Source organism: Tribolium castaneum, chromosome 4, assembly GCF_031307605.1.
Source record: "Tribolium castaneum strain GA2 chromosome 4, icTriCast1.1, whole genome shotgun sequence".
In the NCBI taxonomy this organism is placed as follows: domain Eukaryota; kingdom Metazoa; phylum Arthropoda; class Insecta; order Coleoptera; family Tenebrionidae; genus Tribolium; species Tribolium castaneum.
In genome coordinates this window covers 10,311,060-10,326,109 of record NC_087397.1, presented here as the reverse complement: position 1 = coordinate 10,326,109, position 15,050 = coordinate 10,311,060, and the positions used below count along the sequence as shown (strand labels likewise).

The 15,050-nt window shown below is 35.2% G+C and overlaps 3 protein-coding genes across 5 annotated transcripts; 2 read left to right on the top strand and 1 right to left on the bottom strand.

Annotated features, from left to right (window-relative positions):
* Positions 1-176: 176 nt before the first annotated feature.
* LOC657162 (1,5-anhydro-D-fructose reductase) lies at positions 177-1,458 on the top strand. Its single transcript, XM_001808587.4, has 4 exons — positions 177-338; positions 394-681; positions 726-1,124; positions 1,172-1,458. The coding sequence occupies exons 1-4, from the start codon at positions 279-281 to the stop codon at positions 1,361-1,363; spliced, it is 939 nt and encodes a 312-aa protein (XP_001808639.1). The 5' UTR covers positions 177-278; the 3' UTR covers positions 1,364-1,458.
* Positions 1,459-4,021: 2,563 nt separating this feature from the next.
* Positions 4,022-12,980, top strand: LOC657239 (aminopeptidase N). The gene is made up of 14 exons (XM_064356232.1): positions 4,022-4,341; positions 5,484-6,159; positions 6,207-6,365; positions 8,382-8,859; positions 8,910-9,797; positions 9,847-10,046; positions 10,098-10,409; positions 10,456-10,537; positions 10,586-10,730; positions 11,312-11,898; positions 11,948-12,147; positions 12,199-12,510; positions 12,557-12,638; positions 12,686-12,980. The coding sequence occupies exons 2-14, from the start codon at positions 5,486-5,488 to the stop codon at positions 12,830-12,832; spliced, it is 4,266 nt and encodes a 1,421-aa protein (XP_064212302.1). The 5' UTR covers positions 4,022-4,341; positions 5,484-5,485; the 3' UTR covers positions 12,833-12,980.
* LOC103315048 (sodium channel protein Nach-like) lies at positions 12,965-15,017 on the bottom strand. 3 transcript variants are annotated; one of them, XM_064356354.1, is made up of 8 exons: positions 14,893-15,017; positions 14,654-14,854; positions 14,450-14,606; positions 14,275-14,405; positions 13,829-13,931; positions 13,351-13,778; positions 13,204-13,307; positions 12,965-13,154 (listed from the first exon to the last, which is right to left on the bottom strand). In XM_064356354.1, exons 1-8 carry the CDS (start codon positions 14,991-14,993, stop codon positions 12,994-12,996), a joined length of 1,386 nt encoding a protein of 461 aa, XP_064212424.1. In that variant the 5' UTR covers positions 14,994-15,017; the 3' UTR covers positions 12,965-12,993. The 3 variants fall into 3 exon arrangements, with proteins under 3 accessions (XP_064212424.1, XP_064212425.1, XP_064212426.1); XM_064356355.1 differs by having other exon boundaries at positions 13,204-13,271; XM_064356356.1 differs by having other exon boundaries at positions 12,988-13,121; positions 13,187-13,307.
* Positions 15,018-15,050: the final 33 nt, after the last annotated feature.

Below are 15,050 nucleotides of genomic sequence, written 5' to 3'. Positions count from 1 at the left end.
TAAAGAACCGCAAAATTACTTCTAGTTTTAAAGGTATCCGAAAGATATTTTCACATATCAGAAAAATTCGGTAAAAAAGGGAAAATATGGTTTTAACATTTGAATGCACCTGTTGTTAAATAAAAAATAATCTCTCCTGATAAGATCTCATTGTATTTTTCTCCTCCGTGACTAAGTCATATTTAAGTAATATTTATCAAATTCACAATTGATTAAAAGTGATAAAAATTATCACAAGATAATTTTTTAAACATCATCGACCGTGAAAATGTTAAAACATGTCTCGAAGACTCAACAACGGCTACTGCATCCCTTTGATTGGGCTAGGAATCCACAAAGTGAGTTGATTTTCAGTCAAAATTTCTCATTGTTGTCCTTACGTTGTTTTTTAAGCTTGTTCACGCTGAGGAAATCCGCCAAGTGGTCAAACTGGCAATCGACGCCGGTTATCGCCACTTTGACTGTGCCTGGATTTACGGAACTGAAGCCGCAGTTGCCAAAGCAATCCACGAAAAAATCAAAGAAGGTGTAATCACACGTGAAGACGTCTACATAACCACCAAAGTTTGGAATAACTACCACCAGCGCAAGGATGTGGTGGAGAAACTGCGTGAGTCGTTGCAGGAAATGAAACTTTGTTACGTCGATCTGTATCTGATTCATTGGCCGCTTGGGTTTAAGGTACGATTTTTTATTTTTGCAAAAAATTATAAAAATTGTTAAAGGTCAGTGCGAATTCTTTGCCCCTGAATGAAGGGCACAGTGCGTACAGTGACGTCGATTACGTGGAAACCTGGCGCGGAATGGAAGATTGTGTCTACCTGGGTTACACAAGAAGCATCGGTTTGGCAAACTTTAACAGTGAACAAATTAACAGAATCCTCAAAAACGCCAATATCATACCAACAGTGAACCACATCGAAGTCCACCCGCGTCTCAACCAGAAGAAAATGATCCAGTTTTGCGCCCAACGCAACATTTTAGTTACAGGATACTGTCCTTTAGGGATTAACGAAATGAGTGGCGTCCCGAATTTCCCAGAACCTACGATTTGTGACGAGAAAATTGACGAAATTGCACGCAAGCACCACAAAACCGCTGCTCAAGTCGTTCTAAATTATTTGGTAAGGAAGGTACGAAAAATTAACACATAGGAATGTATTTTTTGCAGATTTCGTTAGGTATTTGTGTGGTCACGCGTTGCAGTAACCAGTTCAGAATTAGGGAACATATTGACATTTTTGACTTTCAACTAGACCCCCAAGATGTGGAATATTTGGATTCGTGCAACCGGAATCAGAGGATTTGCGCATTTTCGGCTTTCGTCGACCACAAATATTACCCGTTTCGCTTGGAGTTTTAAATAAATTATTTATGCAATTTTGACCATGACTTTTCTTTGATAACAAATGATACATTGGATTTATTTTTGAATTAATTAAAATAATTTCGACTATTTGTATGATTTTTTTTACAAACCTACTCACAAATTCGACTCCTGTGCAGTGAAAAAAATGGTTTTTTAACAAAAATATCATGTTTTATACTGTGGCTATAAATCTATTAGCGCAGTGAAGCCGAAAGATAAATTTTTCTTTCGTACTAAAGCATTTATGAGTACATATTAAATTATATGAATAAATTGCACTCCATCACTGTTGCAAACAAGAACAGAGCTATTTAAAACAACGGTTAGTTTAAAAAAGCTGAAGATGGCAAACATCAAGTTAAAAAAAACTAGTTTATACTTTTGTTCTGTAACATTAAATTAGAAAAAATAAAAAAATACCCAGAAAAAGGCTGAGAATAAAAATTAAAAGACAAGTGATTTTACTATTTTGTCAGTTTTTTATACTCATTATGCCGATAAACTAGCTGTGTTGGACTGTGGATTATAAGGCTGACTCGAAAATACCCTGACAGAGCTCTACAAAAAAGTTATAAATATTTTTTATATACAGGGTAATTTTAAAAACGTCAGGAGCTGTAGAAATTTTATTTATGGACCGATTTTAAAAATTAAAAAATTAAGATAAATTTGCTTTTGACGTAGAATAGGCTAATGCTTTTATTTATTTTTTTCTAAATATATTTTTTGGACTATCTTTAGAACCCATATTTTTCTTTTTACAATCTGAAAGATTTTTGTTTTTTTTTAGTGCAAATATTTGTAATTTGTAGAAATTTTAGTTTAGAAAAATTAATAAAATTTATTAAAATGTAGCTGCATGCTGCATGATGGTGTCAATAAAAAATATTAGCGTTAAAACATTCTTGTTACAAGTATACTTTTTCTAATAATTTTAATTACTTGTATGTTGCACGTACCTCTACATATTTGAAATAATTTTGGAAATATTTTCATTCATTTGCTGTTTTTTGACATGACAGTAATAACATTGTCTTATTTGATACTACATTACTAGATGTTATTAACTTTTATTATTATTTTTTTTATTTGTATTTTTTTAAACAATAATTTTTGGTAAAAATCGAACATACTGAACATGTTTGTATCAAAAACAATAATATCTTTTGTTAAAACAAATCGTGTTTTAGTTTAATATTTTTTTAATTTTTATTTTTTACTTTTAAATTTTAAATTAAGACGTTCCTAAATTTAATTTAGGAAGCGTGTTTTAAAATAGTGAAGACACGTTGATATGAGAAACGTGTTTTAAAACAGTGTTTATAATCCAGAATTCAAATATTAAAAAGAAGACTTAAAATATTACCAACAAAAAAATAACTTTTAAATTATGAGAAGAAAAATTTAGTCTTGAACTTAGATAAGAAAGTTCAATAAAATTTATAAATTGGGTCGACAGTTTCATTATTCGTATTTTTCAAAACTTAGCACATAATATTTTAGTTAAAAACCCAACTATTTAGCAAATTAAAAAAAAATAAACTAAAAAAGTAAAAAAAATGAGCAAGACGCAGTCTTTTCGTGAAATTTTGTTAAATCTAGTTGAAAATTTACAAAATGAAATTAATTAGATGCTTTTCTGTTTTATCGTATCACCTTTTCATCTAGAAACGCAATTATTTCACAAAAGTTTATCAAAAATAAAACAAAAAATCGCCGAATAGAATGAATACACCAACACGTTACAACGAGCAATTTTACTTTCTTTTTTTATCAAGTTACTTACACAAAATGCTAAAGATTATTACAACATAAGAATGCAAGAATTCAAAAAGTCGTTATTTCCGACGGTTTTTATAAATCTACTAAATTGTTATCAAACTAAATAGAAAATAATTCCAAAATGCATTATTTTTGCTTTTGCTTTCACTTTCAATGGATTTGAAGACCAGGAAGAACTGAACGTTATTAATGCTACTATTTATTTCTTGAGTTCTATTTCTATTTTCTATTTTTATTTCTATTCTATGAAATGATTGATTTTTACAGAATTTTTAAAAAACCCATTTTTAACATTTTCAAAAGCAGTAAATAACAAATACTTAAAAGCAACTATTTTATTTTTATAATGCTTTGTGACGTGTCGGAAGTCGGAAAAAAATTGTTTAAAGCAATACAGGAACCGAGTAATTTGAATCAGCTGTTTTAATAATAATTTGTTGAGAATAAACCTTGATTTTTTATTTACAGACTTGAAATATTCAATGATTAAAGTGTGAGAATTGGGGATTATGAGATCAAGTTCTGGGTCGCTGAGAACTGAGAAAAATTGCAATTCAAAAACAACAATAACCATTTCCTATCCACAGCCTTGACTTTTGGTATTTTCTTATCACGTAAAGCAAGTTATTACAATATATTACATCGATTTTACATAATAAATTGTTTGCCAACGCTTGTCGTGTCCATCCCTCGATCTTTCAAACACATTGTATGTGAACAAAACCTAATACAATTTAACAATTGTAACCTTGACCTGTTAATGAATTTAAACGAACGGAAATAATACGTCCAGAAGTTGATTTATTATCTAATGTGTCGCCTGTCCGTGTTTCAAGGCGCCGAATTTTTGCCCCACTTACCAATAATAATTTCGAATTGATCAGGTGGTGAAAAAGCTGTCGGTTGGGATTTTTTTCGGATGCATCTAGTTTGACTAGAGCTTGCAAAAGGGGTGCATTAGATACAATAGAGTCTCCCCCATCCCTTTTCGTTTGAATTAGTTCTGTCACGTTTGGTCTATGAATTGTATTGAAATTGTTTAGGGACGCCATGCGCAATCTAGCGCCAAGCTTCAAATTCAGTAGTAGATTAGCCTACAACGCCGAAAGACGCAAATTCAAAGTTAGGTGTTTCTGATAAGAGCGATAGGGGAATCATGTCTTAGGAGGCCCCAGAAGCGGAATACGAAGGTAGGTGCGAAAAATTAATTTTTATCGATTTTTTTGCTTCCATGTAATTTTATTTGTATTACGAGCTGTGTAATTTCATTACGGTGTAATTACACTTTAGTAAACTTGAGCGATCAAGTTTTAATCACCTGAAATTCAATTTCGAATTATTTCGTCTTGCTCGGCTGAACAATTTTTAATTAAATGAGTGAGATCATTGGGATGAAGAGGAAGATAATTTATTGCGTGAGACAAATGAAGCAGTCGGACAAAAAATGAACATAATTCATTTCATTTATGACAAGCCATTCCAATAAAGTTTCGGTAACCGCATTTAAGAGCACTTGCAGTTTTATGTTTGTTGTGGATCGATAATTGCAAAATTCTTTGCGATAAAGCTCTATCAGCAAGCAAATCAAAATATGGAGAAATTTATTTTTAAAAAACGTGTCACTTAAAAGGTCATTTAAACTCACTTTCCTCGAAAACATTTCTTCGGCTGTCACGACATGTGTGTAAAATATATAGGACAAATGTTCGAGTACATAACCATATGCAAGAAAAACGACTCGATTCAGTACAGTGGAAATTATTAAGCCCAGTAAAAAAATAGAACAGAAAATTGTGATTGACTTGAAAGTAAACCGAAACGGCCGGTTAAACAAGCACAGCTATTTCCGAACGGAATTCGCTTTGAACTATTTTTCGTTTAAAAATCTCCAAAATGCGTAATAATCTGAACGGAAGGGCGATGCGGGTGGCACGCCCCTATCTCATTTGTAGGTATTAAATTACGATCTGTCATAAAAGAAATCTTAGACTCATTTGTAATGAGGCTTCATCATTCCCTTCCTGTCGTACGCAGTTCCTTAACCACCCACAGAATAATCAAACACGAACTAATAACTAATGATTTATTTCACCAACGTCCAATTAGGATAAGTTTGTGAAAAATTCAGACACTCGAACGTTTCGTCTCATTAATGTGTAATTGCGCTTAATTCCATAATGAAAGCTCTCTTGTTCGATTAATTTGTTTGTTTACGTCGAGTAAGTAAAATACAAGGCATGTAAGAAAATTTATAGTGGACTAGTTATAAATACCATCTAGGTTATGACCTAGTAAAGTTAAATATAAATTTCTCATTACTATAAAATTTTAGGCATGACCCATGCTCGCGAAGATTTTGCCGTAATGGAAGCAACAGTTACAACGTTCGGCAAGCAGAGATTTGTCGCCGTTTCCAAAGCTCTAGCGCTTTTTATTTTCATTCTTTTCGTGGGATGTATCATCGGGACGGCGCTTTTAGTCTATCACTTATCGTCATGTCAGCCGATTTCCAAGTTTGAAGAAACCACTTTGATAGTCTACGACAAGCACTCGGACTTGGAAGTTACAACGACGAGTGAAGAAGTCGTAACGGAATCAGTGTCCACCACAACTGAAGAAATAAAGACTGAAGAATTGGACGTGAGACTACCTAGATCGGTCAAACCGCATTCTTACGCCATCAGACTCATCCCTTTTATCGTCGAAGGAAACTTCACATTCCACGGAGAAGTTACAATTCTCATCAATGTAACTGTTACTACTTTTAATGTCACGTTACACGCCGATGATTTGGCCATAGATCGCGTCAACGTCTACGACTTTAATAACGAAATACTTTCAATTAGGCAAGTCACTAATGAGACTCGTCGTCAGTTCTTGATTATCCACATGAACGAACCGCTGAAATCCGGTCACCAGTATTATGTCAGTATTAGTTTTAAGGGAGTTTTGAACGATCTACTCCAAGGCTTTTACCGAAGCTCTTACAGTGTTAATAACGAACTCAGGTAATCATTTCTGTGAAAAGCGTTCAAAAATAAGGAACTAATTTAAGGTGGATTGCCACAACCCAGTTTCAAGCAACAGATGCGCGTAAAGCTTTCCCGTGCTTCGATGAACCAGCTTTGAAAGCTCGATTTCAAATCAGTCTCGCTAGACTCAAAAACATGACTTCGATCTCAAACATGCCCAAAATTGGAAGTCCAGAACCTGTGTAAGTCCCAACTACGGATATCTAAATGTTAGGATACGAAACGACGTACAAATAAAACCTTCCCGTCTTTGATAATTTCGTTATTATCTCCAGAGAGCGCAGTTGTTCCATTACCATCTAAGTTTTCAGTGCAACGAATTTGAAAAAATGGTTGTAACTGTGTAACCGTTAATACATTGCAAATAAAAAAGTACAGGCAGTTAGAGCATCAGATTCTCAATAGTAAAATAAAAAAATTTGATCGTAAACTATAATTAAAAGATTTCAAATTTGTATACATATTTTTTAAATGGAACACTCTACCTACATATTTTTGGACAAAAAATAATGTAACTTTGTATAAATTATTAAAGGTCTATCTATATATATTTTTTTGTTTCGAAATTATTCATTTTTTCGTTATAAAGAAGACCAATTTTTGAAAAATCAATACGAAGTCGCCTATGAATATTTTTTGACAAATTTGCTGAAACTGAAACCTAAAAATATCCTGTAGTTTTAGCAATAGTCGACTTTTACTTTAAACACGCCGATAATGTACAGGATGTACCAAAACGCAAAAAGTTGAATAACTTATTTTTTCAAATGAAACATCATTCATTTTTTTACACGTATTGATAGCATTTTCCATAAAAATTTTCTAATGGTATAAGGTTTGAAAACAAATCTGAAACATTTTTTAAGATTAAAAAAAATATATTTTATTACAAAAAAATTGTTATCCTAGAATCTGATAAATCAAATGGCAATTTTTTTACGTGTACTAATGTAAGTAATTCTATTATTAATTTAATTATTACACTTGATGCATAAATAAATTTTACTCATCAGGAATTAATAAGATAAATAAAAAAGGAAAAATGTAATTTAAAAAACACTTTTATTTATATTTAAATATTTATAATTTGCTATACAATCCGCATATCATTAGAAAGCTTATAAAAAATGCTATGGATAATGGTTAAGAAAGACAAGGTGTTCCATTTGAAAAAAAATAGTTGATTCTACTTTTTGTTTTTTGACACAGCCTGTACATTACCTGCGTGTTTCAAGTAAAAAGACTAATGATAAAACTACAGGATATTCTGAATTTTTTTGTTGCAAAATTATAGGTGACTTCGCAGTGATTTTTCAAATTTTTTTTTATAATAAAAAGTTGAATAATTCCGAAACGAAAAAAGATAGACACATAATAGTAACATTACATTATTTTTTTGCGTAGAATTTAATTATGCAAAAATATATAGGCTGTTCTATTTAAAAAATATGACTTTGGTTCACCAGCCTGTATACAACACTCTGAGTATAATGAAAATATTTTTAGTTTGTGGACTTTAAGTCAATCTATCATAAGTATCGTTTAATAAAAACGGCATTGCAATATATTTTTGAAAACGCTGCAAATATGGTTACAGATGCAAGAAAAATGTTAAGAAGAAAGGTGTAGAGAATTAAATTTCCTATAAAAAAGTCTGCGAGACCATATCTCTATTTTTAACCATTTAGGCCTCAAAGTCGTTCAAAGACGCTCAAGCGACGGATTTGCTTCATTTTGCCGGTGGTCAAATATTGGAGAGTTAAATTATACCTCAACCATTGAAGATAGAAATATGGCGTCACGGACTTTTTTGTAGAAAATTTAATTCTCTACAACTTTTCTCCCAACATTTTTTTTATATCTTTAACCGTATTCGCAGCGTCTTGAAAAATACGAGACAATGCACAATTTTTTCTCCTGTTTCTTATGAAAATTTTAGTCGTCAGTTTTTATCAGTTTATTAAGAGTGCAAACCTCAACATTTCTAAGTATATTTTTTTAGTAATTAGTGAATTAGTTGGATTTAAATTAATTTAAAACGATTTGCCGTCGAGACAGTATAACGCTCAAAGCGCCTTCAATTTTACTTTACCATATTAATTTTTTTGGGTGCGATTTTGTATCTCGTTTCGCGTCCTAACTTATAGTCCTCCGTAGTCCCAACTCATCCAAAATGGTTTAAACATTTACGATTTCAGCAAAAACCTCCCTGATTATTTTTGGGACCATTACGAAGAAAGCCTTCCAATGTCCACCTACTTGATTGCTTTCGTAATCTCCGACTTCGACTGTCTCAAAAACGGGAGTTTCTCGGTCTGGGCCCGCCCCAGTGCGCTTTCACAAACCAAATACAGTCTCCAGATAGGTCCCCAAATTTTACAATTCTACGAAAACTTCTTCGGCATTAAATACCCTCTCCCAAAAATCGACATGATCGGTCTCCCCGACTTTTCCGCAGGGGCTATGGAAAATTGGGGTTTGATCACGTACCGGGAGTCGGTTTTGCTGTACGAAGAGAAGGTTTCAAGTAAAGCGAGTTTGCAAAGGATTGCTCATGTGATAGCGCATGAATTGGCGCATCAGTGGTTTGGTAATTTGGTGACTCCCGTTTGGTGGTCGGATCTGTGGTTGAACGAAGGGTTTGCGACTTATGTGGAGTGTTTGGGGGCCAATGCGGTCAGTAGAGAGTGACTTTGTGGTTGTTTGTTGGTGATGTTGGATTTCAGGTCAATCCGCATTTGAAAGAGTTGGACCAATTTGTGATTAATGAGCTTCACGGGGCTTTGGTTTTGGACGCTTTGAGGACTTCGCACCAAATATCGATCAAAGTGAATAATCCGGACGAGATCAACGATATTTTTGACCGAATCTCGTACTCCAAAGGTGCTTCAATTTTGCGAATGATGCAACATTTCCTATCAATGCGAGTGTTCCAAAAAGGCTTGAACAGGTATTTGAAAAGCCGGATGTATAGTAATGCGGAACAGGACGACTTGTGGCACACCCTGACTTTGCAAAGTCACGAAGATAAAGTTCTTGACCAAAACGTAACAATTAAGGAGATTATGGACACTTGGACACTACAAACTGGTTTTCCGCTAGTCACAGCTTACAGGAACTACGAAAATGATTCAATCACTTTCACCCAAGAACGTTTCCTAGTTAATGACGATGACCAAAGGTCAAAGTCGGTTTTGTGGTGGATACCAATCACTTACACCAACCCCAAAAACGTTCTCCGTTCAAATTGGATGCGTAACGAACAGATTTTGACAATCCATGAGTTAAAGCAACCGAAGAACCATTGGTTACTTGTCAATGTTAACCAAACGGGTTACTACAGAGTGAATTACGATTCAAGAAACTGGAATTTGATTGTGCAACAACTGTTGAAGAAGAACGGCCATTTGGTCTTTGACCCCAAAAACCGGGCCCAACTTCTGGATGATGCTCTTCATCTCGCGTCGGTTGGTTACCTCGACTATAACATTGCTCTAAATGTTACCAAATATTTGAAACAAGAACGGGAATACGTCCCGTGGAAAGCTGCTCTGACTAGTTTGGACTACTTGTACCAAATGTTTGTACGAACGGCTCATTTCGACAAGTATAAAGTGAGTGGTTGGGAACTTGGTGCAGTTTTAGTCCAATTACCAATTTCAGAAATACCTTCTCGACTTACTGAACGATTTTTACCACGAGCTGGGTTTCAACGAAAGCGAAAACGACCAACATTTGACTTCATACAATCGTTTAGAAATCAATAGTCGGGCTTGCAGATTAGGGGTCCGTGATTGTATTATCAACGCGGTTCAACAGTTTGAATCCTGGAGGAACTCTCCAGACCCTGACAAACGCAACTTGTAAGTGTCTTCCCAAAGTTGGGAATAATTTTTGTCAATTTCTTTGTCCAGGATATCGGAAAATCTGCGCGAAATTGTATACTGCACTGCTATCAGTGTCGGAGGCCAGGAAGAGTGGGATTTTGCGTGGAAGCGCTACCTGAACGCCAACGTTGAAAACGAGAAAGAAACTCTTCTGATGGCTCTCGGTTGTTCAAAAGAAATTTGGATTTTGAGTCGATTTCTTGAATGGTCTATTACTGAAAATTCGGGGATTCGGAAACACGACTCAGCTCGTGTTTTTGCCGCTGTTACAAGTAACCCAATTGGGCAACAACTGGCTTACAGGTTCCTAAAAACGCACTGGAATCGTCTGAGGACTTAGTAAGTTTGTCGGCTGACTTGGTCATTTCTTGTAATTGCTTTTCAGTCTTGGGGCGTCTTCCATGTCATTGAGTAGCATAGTCAGGAGTTGCACGACCAAGTTCAACAGCCAGATTGAAGTTGATGATGTGAGTGTTTTAATTTTTGGGGAAACAATTTAAGGGTTTTTTTTTCAGTTTAAAATGTTTGTTGATGCGCGGGAAAATGAGTTTAGTGTTGCTTTAAGAACAGCAAGACAGTCGATAGAGCAAGGAGAAGCGAATGCAAAGTGGATGATGAGACATTCGGAGAAGATTGTTAAGTGGCTAAGTGTTAACGTCTAAGTGACTTTAAATGTATTACTGAATCAAATTGATTTGAATTGAAATAGTCAGTTTTTTATTTTTTATATTGTGAAACTTGATTTTAACAATCGTGTATTTTTAAGTCAAAGTTGTACTTAGATTCTCCTAAAATAAAAATTTTAAAGTTGCTCGTGTTTCATTTAAAAGTGGTGAATTTTCCGGCAAGGGCCAACAACAACTACATTGGTCTTGCGTTGATTTTTATACAAAACGTAAATATTTTCAACTAACAGAAACACAAATTCAATGACGCTAATAAAGCTGATACCTAAAAAGAGAGGTAAAGTGCCGACGAAAGAAATTACAACATTTTTTTCAGAAACGGCAATTGACGGAATTATTGAAAATACCAACTAAGTCCTTAAATCCAAAAAGCACGTCTCGATGAAGCTTGGTCGTGGGAGCTAAAAGGGTCCACCTGAACGTCATTCTCTGTTCAAAATACCCATACTCCCTACAAAATCATATTTTTCCTTGCTTTTTTATTTCACCCAACTGACCATTTTGTGAATTTGGGAACAAGGGGGAAATAAATTATGATATCGCACGGTCACGAAGATAAAGTTCTTGATCAAAACGTAACAATTAAGAAGATTATGAATACTTGGATACTACAAACTGGTTTTCCGCTAGTCACAGCTTACAGAAACTACGAAAATGATTCAGTCACTTTCACCCAAGAACGTTTCCTAGTTAATGACGATGACCAAAGCTCAAAATTGGTTTTGTGGTGGATACCAATCGCTTACACCAACCCCAAAAACGTTCTCCATTCAACTTGGATGCGTAACGAACAGATTTTGACAATCCATGAGTTAAAGCAACCGAAGAACCATTGGTTACTTGTCAATGTTAACCAAACGGGTTACTACAGAGTGAATTATGATCCAAGAAACTGGAATTTGATTGTGCAACAACTGTTGAAGAAGAACGGCCATTTGGTCTTTGACCCCAAAAACCGGGCCCAACTTCTGGATGATGCTCTTCATCTCGCGTCGGTTGGTTACCTCGACTATAACATTGCTCTAAATGTTACCAAATATCTGAAACAAGAACGGGAATACGTCCCGTGGAAAGCTGCCCTGACTAGTTTGGACTACTTGTACCAAATGTTTGTACGAACGGCTCATTTCGACAAGTATAAAGTGAGTGGTTGGGAACTTGGTGCAGTTTTAGTCCAATTACCAATTTCAGAAATACCTTCTCGACTTACTGAACGATTTTTACCACGAGCTGGGTTTCAACGAAAGCGAAAACGACCAACATTTGACTTCATACAATCGTTTAGAAATCAATAGTCGCGCTTGCAGATTAGGGGTCCGTGATTGTATTATCAACGCAGTTCAGCAGTTTGAATCCTGGAGGAACTCCCCAGACCCTGACAAACGCAACTTGTAAGTATCTTCCCAAAGTTGGGAATAATTTTTGTCAATTTCTTTGTCCAGGATATCGGAAAATCTGCGCGAAATTGTATACTGCACTGCTATCAGTGTCGGAGGCCAGGAAGAGTGGGATTTTGCGTGGAAGCGCTACCTGAACGCCAACGTTGAAAACGAGAAAGAAACTCTTCTGATGGCTCTCGGTTGTTCAAAAGAAATTTGGATTTTGAGCCGATTTCTCGAATGGTCCATTACTGAAAATTCGGGGATTCGGAAACACGACTCAGCTCGTGTTTTTGCCGCTGTTACAAGTAACCCAATTGGGCAACAACTGGCTTACAGGTTCCTAAAAACGCACTGGAATCGACTGAGGACTTAGTAAGTTTGTCGGCTGACTTGGTCATTTCTTGTAATTGCTTTTCAGTCTTGGAGCGTCTTCCATGTCATTGAGTAGCATAGTCAGGAGTTGCACGACCAAGTTCAACAGCCAGATTGAAGTTGATGATGTGAGTGTTTCAATTTTTGGGGAAACATTTTAATGGGGTTTTTTCAGTTTAAAATGTTTGTTGATGCGCGGGAAAATGAGTTTGGTGTTGCTTTAAGAACAGCAAGACAGTCGATAGAGCAAGGTGAAGCGAATGCAAAGTGGATGATGAGACATTCGGAGAAGATTGTTAAGTGGCTAAGTGTTAACGTCTAAGTGACTTTAAATGTATTACTGAATCAAATTGATTTGAATTGAAATAGTCAGTTTTTTATTTTTTATATTGTGAAACTTGATTTTAACAATCGTGTATTTTTAAGTCAAAGTTGTACTTAGATTCTCCTAAAATAAAAATTTTAAAGTTGCTCGTGTTTCATTTAAAAGTGGTGAATTTTCCGGAAAGGGCCAACAACAACTACATTGGTCTTGCGTTGATTTTTATACAAAACGTAAATATTTTCAACTAACAGAAACACAAATTCAATGGCGCTAATAAAGCTGATACCTAAAAACAGAGCCAAAGTGCCACCGAAAGAAACTAAAACATTATCTTCAGAAACGGCAATTTACCGAATTATTGAAAGTACCAACTAAGTCCTCAAACCCAAAAAGCACGTCTCGATGAAGCTTGGTCGTGGGTGCTAAAAGGGCCCACCTAAAGGTCATTCTCTGTTCAAAATATCCATACTCCCTACAAATCATATTTTTTCCTGCATTTTTTTTGTCAAACTTACCATTTTGTAAATTTGGGAACTTGAGGGAAATAAATTATGATATCGCACGGTTGCGGACAATCGCACCCAATTTGACTAGGTCGCTTGGTGATATAATCAGAATGTTGGGCCAGACAGAGGTGTCCTTTTATATCACATACTTTACCACCGAAATTGTGGTAAAAAATCGGTCGACAACCACACAATTTCAAGGCAAGTTTATAGCGACATTCCATGTAACACAGACTGCTGCTGTAGACTGGCAGTTCGTCAGATATTGGTTCGTCATAAAAGCGGCATTTTCGCTGCAAAGGCGAGAGGTCACGTAATGCTAGAGAAGATTCAGTTTCTTGCATTCTGTAATTTATTTCCAGTTCTTCGCTTTCGTGGACTATTAAAGGTGGGTCGATGGTCGCATGAGCTACTTCCAAGTACGAATGGGTGTAGTACTGCAGTAAGAGGAAAAAAATAAGCTAACATTGGAACAAAACGTACCGACTTTTATGGGAAGGTCTGGGTCCGAGTCATACCGAGCGTAGCACAGACCGTTCAAATAGTGACATCTTAGAATCCTCTGTGTTACGACTGATGTTTTATTTGGGCTAAAATTCGTGTTATACAGTGTGTTCAAGAATGGTTGTTCATCAAGTCGACTATGGAATTCAAATTCAATGTGCCGCTTAATCCAAATACAAATAATACTAATTGTACTCTGTCAAATTTTTGATTTAACTTTTTACTCTCTTTTTTTGAATTTTTCGGCAAAGATGTTTCAAGTGTAGAAATTGACTTGATTTGTGTTTTTGTACCATTTTGCCGGATTTGCCCCTTTTATAGTATTCACAATTTAAACTAAGCGGCACACTACGTTCAAATTTCATAGGTGACTTGATGAACAGCCATTTTTGAACACATTGTATTAGCAAAAACAAATTTGTAACCTACTTAAGTGTTAATAAATCAACAAAAAGAGAATTAACCGAGAAACACATGCCCAACTCTGACATAATTAAATCCCACTTTGTTTTATGTTTGGTGTCAAATGTAACTAGAGTTCCTGAAAGGTCAGGGTGGACCTAAAACCCAACTTTACTTATTGTTCGGTTTAAAATTGCTTTACTTTAGCAGTCAAATCAGTTAAATCAATATTTTGCAATTTTGGGTCAGTTACAAATTTATCAAGCTGACCCAAATTCTTGTACGTAATGTTGCTAACAATTTTGATAAAATCCATGTAATATGCGTACTTTGGGTCAGATGAATTAATACCCCATTTTCTGCAAAAGCAAATTATAATACAACAGACCATTATTAAACAAATTACTCTTGAATGTATTTATCGGCTTTTTTCTTATCGGTTTTATCAACAAAACATCCCGTAACAGCGGGAAATGGATTGAGCCAATTTCTGAAATCTTTCTGAATGGAAACCACCGTCGGATTTGCCAGATAACGCATCCAGTTTGAATAGGTGATAGCGATGGCTCCGCCAGCTGCCATCGTTACGACCAAAACCCAAAAAATTCTAAAAAGGGAATAGAATTTTCCAAAAATTGTTTTTACCGCTCTAGAACATGTAATTTCGGAATTCCAATAATGTGCAAACCGTGAATAGTGGTTTGTTTTGCAAAGTTTTGTATCAAATTGAAGAATTGGGTCTTCATTCTGGGAAATTTGAAAGCGTAATAACGGGTTTTTGTGGGGAAATGGATCTTTTGTAC